This window comes from Uranotaenia lowii, chromosome 2 (assembly GCF_029784155.1).
Source record: "Uranotaenia lowii strain MFRU-FL chromosome 2, ASM2978415v1, whole genome shotgun sequence".
In the NCBI taxonomy this organism is placed as follows: domain Eukaryota; kingdom Metazoa; phylum Arthropoda; class Insecta; order Diptera; family Culicidae; genus Uranotaenia; species Uranotaenia lowii.
Window position 1 is genome coordinate 144,313,040 of NC_073692.1, and position 8,855 is coordinate 144,321,894.

Genomic DNA, 8,855 nt, shown 5'->3' on the forward strand with positions numbered 1-8,855 from the left:
TGTAAAAATAACGCAACTTCTTGATGTCAGTCTTTTCGTCGAATTTCAATGCCGCCGATGTTTTGGGTCCAACTAGTGTCTGGTAAGATTGAAAGAAAATTGTGGGTTTTGTGTCTAAAAATGAGCATGATAATTCAGTACAGTACCTTCATGATGGGTCGTAGATCAGTGGCGTAACGCGTCATTGGCCCAGCAACGACCATAGTTGAGGTTTCTCGACCGGTTCTCAGAGAGCATCCCCGCATGTTCACAATGCCCGAAGTAGGTTTGTGACCGTAAATTCCACAGTAGTACGCAGGCATACGAATCGAACCACCGATATCAGTTCCTGGACAAAAAGGTATTTTTTCCATTTGAAGAGTTATTAAAAATTTTATCAAAGCCGGTGTGATGATTCGAAATCAATTGTAGACGATATAATTGATTTTTTCTCATTTTCTCCATTTTATAATTATTTGAAAAATGCATGAGACATGAATTTATTGAAGTTTGATTTGCAAAAAAAAAGTTATGATAGAATTTGTTATGAAACTTCTGCTCGTTTTGTAATGATTTAAGTATGGTACGCATAAAATTAACGTTTGCTTTTACCAAGTAAAAATGGGAAGAACTAGTCATGAGTGTCAATTTAAGCTCAAGCTTAGTTCGTTTTCCAGAATAATGTCACTTCTACTACTCTTCTACCATGAATAGACTTATGGAAAATGAAAATTTCTTCAAGAATTCGAGTTATCACAGAACGAATGAGCGAATTGAATGGTTGAACAAACTGATCAACTAGTAAAGGAAGTAAGTTTTAAACCTAGTCCAAATGCGCTGCCACAAGATGCTATCAGGGCGCCCTCTCCACCACTTGATCCTCCGACCGTACGCCGACTGTCGTACGGGTTGTTAGTTTGTCCGATGATGTTGTTGCGGGTCTCCTGCCTGTAAATGAGAGATGAACTCAGATAAAAACTAAGGTTTAAGATAATTGTTATTAAGGTACTTTGTACATTTTTAATAATAGGTTCAGAGATTTTGAATAAATCTCCTCATAATTATGTGTAAATTTGAGCTTGCAAGATCTTTCCTAGATAAACTGAACAACGTATCTCATGATACTATTCTGGGATACTATCATTAGTTTACTTAACAGATAAGTAAACTTTACAGTCCGTACTTTATTCGAACGAGCATTAACCTTCCAAAGCCGTTCGCTAAATATCCGTTTCGGGGAAATATGAGTTGTAATTTAATTTCGTTCTCCTGGCTGTAAATGTTAACCGATTTTGATGATATTATATTCATTGTGTAGGTAATTTATTCTAATTACTCAACATTTCAAAATAAAGTCGATATGTATTACCAGGTTTTCAGAAACTGGTTCAGAAAGTTAAAAGTCCGAAAAATCAATTTTATTTTTAAAATACCCATAACTTCTGACAGCTTTTCTGTATTTAATTTTTTCATTTATGTTTGAAATAGTTAAGAATCCATCTATCCGACAATGTATAGATATGTTGGGGTCCAATGAAAGTTTTTACCGATATGACAGGTCTTCCGGTAGAAAAAAGTCTTACTTTAAAAAAACGACATCCAGTTTTGGCTTTGCTTAGCTGTATTTCATTTCTCAATGAACCGATTTTAAAAACTCAAATTTTAGTTTTTTGGCGTTAATTTGATCATTATTTTCATAGAACATACTTGGTCTGTCAAAACTACCAGTTCATCAGTGTATTGGAATGATGATAAAGATGTTTGAAATGTGCGCTTCGGGTCATATTGACCCGAACGGCTTTGGAGGGTTAACGGCGTCATTTGTTTTACGTTAAAAGTGCTAATAAAGATTTTTTTTTGTCCTGATTTTCTACTTTTTGCACTTTATCATGACTTGATTTCAAACCAAACAAATGGAAATACAACCTACCATCTATTGATTTCAGGAATACTGGTTGTTGCGATAATGATTGCACCTGCTTCCTTCATCAACCGGATGCACTCGGCATCTTCTTTTGCTCGAACGGTCCTACGGGCCGTGATGCCGAGCGTGTGCAGCTTATCCTTGACTGCCGTGCTGTCCTTGGTGGTGAACGGAACACCCAGGAAAGGTTTCTCTGCAAACTCATCGTTAGAAATCAGACCCCGCTGGATGCGGTCATCGATTGCTTTCGCTTCCTCTAGTGCCTCCACAAAGGGTCCATCAATAACCGCATTGATAACCGGATTAACCTCATTCAATCGATCAATATAGGCACTGATCACCTCGTAACAAGTTACCTCCTTGGTGCGAATCATCTTGGCCAACTCCTGGGCGCTGTAAGTCACGATGATGCTCTTCCTCTGAAGAGAGGGGCAACGATTGCCTCTCGGTCCCCAGTACCATTTAAGGACCACATCGATTAAATAATCGACCAGCAAGTGGACAATAGCGAAAAAGTTGCACAGCAAACTGTAGGCTATATCCTTCATGATCTGGTTCGACTTTCTGGTTCGTTTCTGCAAAATTTTGGAAAAAGATTTCACCAAATAATTTATTCAGCTCTTGTGCAACGAGCAGAACCAAAAGCAAATTCGGCTGCCCAACTTGACTCCGACCGAACGCAAAACGTCTCTGCATCATATCCAACAGGCGACGTCAGCAATTTTATCGAAGGTAATTAAACCCTAAAAGAAATTAATCACCCACCTCTCGAGCATCTTTCCTATTACTTGAGCACATTTTCACCTGCGACCTATTGTACCCTCAATACACTACTCGACACTGTGCAATAGTATCTAACAAAATCACTTCTTCACCTATGTACCTAGTCTAACTACATACGTTCAACTAGTACCTGCTACTGGCCTCAAACGATACGAATAGAAAGATAGTCGAAGTACAACTGAGTGGTTAATGTGAACAGCTTGAGCGTTCAGCGAGTTGTCTACGAGCTCTATAAATTTTATTGAGATTCGACCACTTTCTCCTGATTTTTTGGGTAGCCGAGCCAGCTGGGCTGCATGCAACCGTTCAAGAGATTTTCGTCTGTTTGTATCATTTTCTCTCTTTTGTCCAACGTAGCTGTGTGGAAGCACAATTCACTGTTTAGGACGATTCAATTTAGTAATAAATTGGCACAAAATTCAGTAACTATTTTGTTTTAATTTTTTTTTTCATGAAATTTGTCGTTAGTTAGTGTAGATTTCTTAATTTTCTAAATTTGTTTAGTAAAGGTATAGTTATGTATTCATGAGGTTCAGTTTTATTAAAAAAAGGAGCATTATGTTTTAAATAAAAGCTCCAATCAAATGGAAATTTTATCGAGATTTCATATCATTAGTTTTTTTATAAGAAGCCGCAAAGAAGTGAATGTTCAAATAAAATTTGAGCACAGTTCTCATTAATTTAACATTAACATCATAAGGGTTTCCAATATAAATTCCTATTAACACCAAAAGTTTAGTTTCCTACTATGGTTTGTGTTTTATTTTAATTTATTTTATTTATTTATTGCAAACAGATACATACAATTAATACATTTGAGTTAGTACTCCAATGGCTTCGCCGTTTAAGGAGTTGTTATTTATCTTTAATTTTATAATCTATTATCTACTACATTGCATTACATACCTATTTGCTTTGAATTTTGAACTTTTAACATTAATGTCAGTAGTGACATCTGGCGGATAGTAGAGGCAATATGTCACCACAGTTTACAACCAACCAATTACATTATTACCATAGTTCAACAACATATCACATTAAATAATTTAAAATGGTTTCCGGTCGTCAGAGCATGCTTGATAAACACCATAAACACTCTAGTACTGAGTTCAGAAAAAAGTGGAAACATCGCACCTTATTTATAACTCAGGAACTACCAAGGTTATTTAATTTACTAGGTTCTCTGACTTTTGCAGTAAGTAGGCGTGGAGTGCGCGGTGAAGTGGTGAAGAGCTCGTTATCTTTGTTTACAAATATTAGAAACAGTTTTCGGTCGTATTTCTTAAAATATTATGGTGTCTCTCTGCGCAGTTAAAAGCTTTCTAAATAAGCGGTCGGTCATCAAACACGGTGGAAAAATTGTGTACCTGAAGTTTCCTAAAAACAGGGAACAATTCAGGGCGTGGACAATATTCTTTGACCATGGGGAAGGATGGATACCAAAGTCCAATCAAGGTATCTGTTCAGGGCACTTCGAGTCAAATTGTTTTTGTTCATTTCAATTTGGGCAGAATGTTCTTGATTCCGAAATGGCAGGGACGTTCCAAAAGGTAAATTTAGTTCTCATAATTCAGTCGGTTTACGCAATCGAAATGATTCATTGAATTTCAGCTGTGCCAAGTCTCTGCGAACCGCAACCTCTGCGATCTGAGGCAGTCTTTGCAGTTGCAATGGACGATTTCCTCAACGGTAAGTGAATCAATTCACAACAGATTTCCGATAGGTTTCTAACTGTTTTTTTTTTTTATTTTAGCTGGATCTCATCCTGATTTAGGATGCAAAACATCCAAGATGAACGCGACCCTCGGTATAGCTGCCATGCCTCAGAAACTTGTCGGATTCAGGTCATGGGCAAAGCCATAAAAACATTTTTGATCTGTGTCACAGAACTTCGGGCTTATCCTTACAGTTTTTAAACTCTATAATGATTTAAGTCTATTCTTGTTTAGTTTAAATAGCAGAAAATAAAACACAATGTATTTTCAACTGATTATTAATTATTTAAAAAAAACTTTTACTGTAATGACCATCAACTTACAAGCATTACATGAATGTCTCCTTTTCCGGATTTTTATTTTGCCTTCTGATTTGGAACATGCATAGAAACTCATTATTGATTGGTGTTTTACTTAGTCACTAGCGGCATCACCATACCGTATTCATATGTTTCCTACGGCAATTTAACAGTTCAAGTTCCGGTCAGCGTTCATCAGGTAAAAATTTCCGATGGAAACGAATCCTTGGGAATAGTTACTCACGCAATTTCCATATGTTTTTTTTTTAACTTTTATGAATTTGTATCTGAAAACCTAAAACGATGAAATGTTAATGTTTCATTTAATTAAAAATATAAAAAAAAACTAGCATACTCTCGCACCACACTTGTTGCTGATTCTATCAATATTCCCCATATTTTTCTTGCTCTTCGAGTCTATGAGCTGTGTACGATGGTGTTCTGCTTCGACTGCTGACTGAGAATTAAACCCATATCAAACTGATATTCTTCTGTCGTCGTTTCTTCACATCGAGAGCCACAAACTTAGCCATCAATTGCACTCCCCCGGAAGCTGCTTCGGAACTAACTGCCGGGTGACTATCAGCTAGTAATACTGTTTCAGGTCACCAATCGTTTCACTTACCGACAGCGAAAACGCGTGAGGGGATGTGAAAATGAAACTACGAAATCAGATCTCAAATAATTGTTTGTAAACAAACGCAACGTGTCCATGGTAGCCAATTTGGAAAACCAGCATGGCTGATTCGGAAATAGGGCTGATCAGTACACCTACTATATACCCGCCTTGGGAACTACTGAACTGATTTTTAACTAACTTTACACATTTTATTTTGTTTTTTTTTTTTTTTGGTGACATCATAACTTTTTTGTTACATTTAGTTAAATGTTAAAAATGTTAAAAGTGCGTTGCAAATGTTTATTCTTCAGTTTTCATATTCAGACATTGATTTTTTGAAAGAATTGTGGCGGGCGTTTTTTTTTTTTGTAATTTCTTTATTTGAAACGGCTCATACCTTTAGGCTTTAAGGAGCCAAACTCGTTTTGTTTGATTACAATTGTGTGCTTATATCTAGTTCACTTTTTGAAGAAAAGATAGAAGATAGATAGGGAAATGTGAAAATAAAAAGAATTATAGACGAAGATCAATAGCTTTAAGGAAAAGATATATTTCGAACATGTAGTCCAAGTCTATCACAGCCAGCACATCTCTCACTGGAACATAGGGTGGTTTTCCTCGGGCCCTAAGGGAGTCTATAAAATTCGTTCTGGCGACAAGATGGACCTCGCACGACCAAACAATATGCTCGATGTCATGGTAACCTTGGCCACAACCACATAGATTGCTGCCAGCAATATCAAAACGATAGAGTACCGCGTCTAAAGAACAATGATTGGACATGAGACGGGAAAATATACGAATAAAATCCCGACTCAAGTTCAATCTATTAAACCATGGTTTAAGGCTTACCTTTGGGATAATCGAGTGGAACCACCGACCCTGCTCATCCTCGTCCCATTTGCGCTGCCAGTTGACAAGAGAGTTTCTTCGAGCCAAATAGTAAAATTCGCTGAAGACGATTTCACGTTGATACGTGTCGCCTGTGGCGGGCGTTTAGACTTATTATTATTATTATTATTTTTTTTTTTTTTTTTTTAATCAAAGGTTTGTTTATTAAGGCATTTTACTTATAAAGTTTCATTTTGCCGAGTGTATCACTTAACTTATCTATGTTAGTAGAAGGGGGAGCCGTAATAGTCGCGGCGACTCAACTGTTAGATTATAATTTAATTTAGGAGAGGAAAGGGGAACGTTTAGGGTTCACTATAAAAATCTTCCATCTGGGTACGCTGGTGGCTTTCTGTAGCTGAGGTTCCGATAGCTACTCCAGGCGATCGTCTTCCTGGCCAGCCTTCTGGTAGAGTTTGTCGGACCCATCGCATGAGAGGTTACTCTATTAATTAAACGAATCCAAGATTAATAGGGTACATATACAGGGGGAAAGATGTGAAGGTAAGAGGACTAAACGACCGAGTCAGACATTTTAAGATATTTGTAGATAGGGTACAAATATTCAAGATCAAGTTTTGCCAAGATGTCTCGAATTGGAACACCAGGTGGTTTACGTCGGGCCCTAAGGGTATCCAGTAGCCAAGCCCTCGATCGATCAAACCGTTCACACGTCCACACAACATGATCAATGTCGTGGTAGCCATCCCCACAAACACAAACATTGCTTGTAGCTAGTTGTATACGAAACAAATGCGCGTCAAGCCGGCAGTGATTTGACATGAGCCGAGAAACCACGCGAATGAAATCGCGACTCATGTTAAAATGCTTAAACCATGCCTTCGTCGGAACCTTAGGGATAATCGTATGGAGCCAACGTCCCTTTGTGCCATTCTCCCAGCTAGACTGCCAAGCGTTAATCGCTAAAGTGCGAGGTATTGAAAAATATTCGTTGTAAGTTATTATCCTCTCAAAGATTTCACCTTGTAACGCGCCCACCTTAGCCAATGAGTCCGCCTTCTCATTGCCTTGTATAAGACAATGAGACGGGATCCAGGCTAAGGTAATCCTATACGAATTTTCGATCAAAGCGCTCAATACCCCTGAAATTTCCAGCAAGAAATGGGAAGAGCGCTTCATCAGTTTCATCGATCGAATTGCCTCAACGGAGCTGAGACTATCCGAATAGATGAAATAGTGGTCTGCGGGCAGAGTGCGAATGTGTTCCAAGGTGCAGTAAATAGCGGCTAGCTCAGCAGTGTAAACGGAGCATGGCTCTCGAAGCTTAAACGAAGCTTCAAAGCCCTCATTATACACTGCGAAGCCAGTCGCGTTGTCGATTCTAGAACCATCAGTAAAGAACATTTTTGAAGGATCAATTTCACGTACCTTTGAAGCAAAGATTGAAGGAATGATGTTGGGTCGGACGTGATCTGGTATTCCACGGATGTCAGCGGTCATGGACAGATCGAATTTTATTAAGGAACTGCTAATCGGGTAAAAGTGACTCGTGTCCGAATTTAATAAAGAAGGATTTATTTCTAATTGCCTAAAAGTTTTATAATTATTGACATATTTTACTTGCGAATTAATATTCATAAGCCTTTCCAAATTTTCTATCACCAAAGGATTCATAGTTTCACTTCGAATTAGGAAACGTAGCGATAAATCGAAGAACCGGTTTTTCAACGGCATTACTCCCGCCAGTACTTCGAGACCCATCGTATGTGTCGACTGCATACAACCCATGGCAATACGCAAACAACGATACTGTATTCGTTCTAGTTTAATCAAGTGGGTATCCGCGGCTGACCCAAAGCAAAAGCTTCCGTATTCTATGACCGACAGTATCGTTGTTTGGTATAACCTGATGAGGTCCTGTGGATGAGCACCCCACCAGGTTCCAGTAATCGTTCGAAGAAAATTGATTCTCTTTTGGCATTTTTGTGTCAAGTACCTAATATGTTTTCCCCAGAGGCATTTAGAGTCGAACCAGACACCCAAATATTTAAAACTAAGAGATTGAGTTAGAGTTCTACCCATCATAAGGAGCTCTATTTGAGGAGGGGAATGCTTCCTTGAAAAAACTACTAACTCGGTTTTACTAGGCGAAAACTCGATGCCTAGATTCCTGGCCCAATGTGATAAATTATTTAGAGTTTCTTGTAACGGAGGTTTTATTTGAGTGTCTGTTTTACCTGTGATATGAACAACACAGTCATCCGCAAGCTGTCGTAGCGTGCAATTTTGTGCCATACAACTATCGATTTCTCGGACATAAAAGTTGTATAGCAGGGGGCTTAAACATGAGCCTTGGGGTAGACCCATGTAACTAATTCGTTCAACTTTGGTTTCTCCATGGCTAAAATGCATGATTTTTTCAGACAACAGGTTATATAGAAAATTGTTCAAAATTGGTGAAAGTCCGCAAGAGTTAAGATTACTAGATAGCACTTCTATGGACACCGAATCGAATGCCCCTTTGATGTCCAGAAATACTGCCCCCATCTGCTCTTTTTGGGCAAACGTCAATTGAATGTCTGATGAAAGTAATGCTAGACAGTCGTTCGTACCCTTGCCTCTACGGAATCCAAATTGTGTACTTGACAACAGATTGTTTGATTCAACCCATTTATCCAGCCGAA

At 38.3% G+C, this 8,855-nt stretch overlaps 2 protein-coding genes across 2 annotated transcripts in view; one reads left to right on the forward strand and one right to left on the reverse strand.

Moving 5' to 3' along the window:
• Positions 1-2,917, reverse strand: part of LOC129744614 (fatty-acid amide hydrolase 2) — a 4,190-nt gene extending 1,273 nt beyond the window's left edge. The window contains exons 1-5 of the mRNA XM_055737232.1: positions 2,669-2,917; positions 1,910-2,478; positions 803-927; positions 147-328; positions 1-79 (exon numbers count right to left, since the gene is read on the reverse strand). Coding sequence (XP_055593207.1) covers positions 1-79; positions 147-328; positions 803-927; positions 1,910-2,478; positions 2,669-2,701 — 988 coding nt within the window. The 5' untranslated portion in view covers positions 2,702-2,917. The remainder of the gene's footprint in view (positions 80-146; positions 329-802; positions 928-1,909; positions 2,479-2,668) is intronic.
• Positions 2,918-3,781: 864 nt separating this feature from the next.
• LOC129748650 (uncharacterized) lies at positions 3,782-4,722 on the forward strand. The gene is made up of 3 exons (XM_055743319.1): positions 3,782-4,236; positions 4,298-4,375; positions 4,440-4,722. Exons 1-3 carry the CDS (start codon positions 3,979-3,981, stop codon positions 4,458-4,460), a joined length of 357 nt encoding a protein of 118 aa, XP_055599294.1. The 5' UTR covers positions 3,782-3,978; the 3' UTR covers positions 4,461-4,722.
• The last annotated feature ends 4,133 nt before the right edge of the window (positions 4,723-8,855 follow it).

Coding starts and splice junctions, on each gene's coding strand:
- LOC129748650 (XM_055743319.1), top strand. CDS start 3,979: ATGGTGTCTCTCTGCGCAGTTAAAAGCTTTCTAAATAAGCGGTCGGTC. Junction 4,237..4,297: donor TGGCAGGGACGTTCCAAAAG/GTAAATTTAGTT, acceptor ATTGAATTTCAG/CTGTGCCAAGTCTCTGCGAA. Junction 4,376..4,439: donor AATGGACGATTTCCTCAACG/GTAAGTGAATCA, acceptor TTTTTATTTTAG/CTGGATCTCATCCTGATTTA.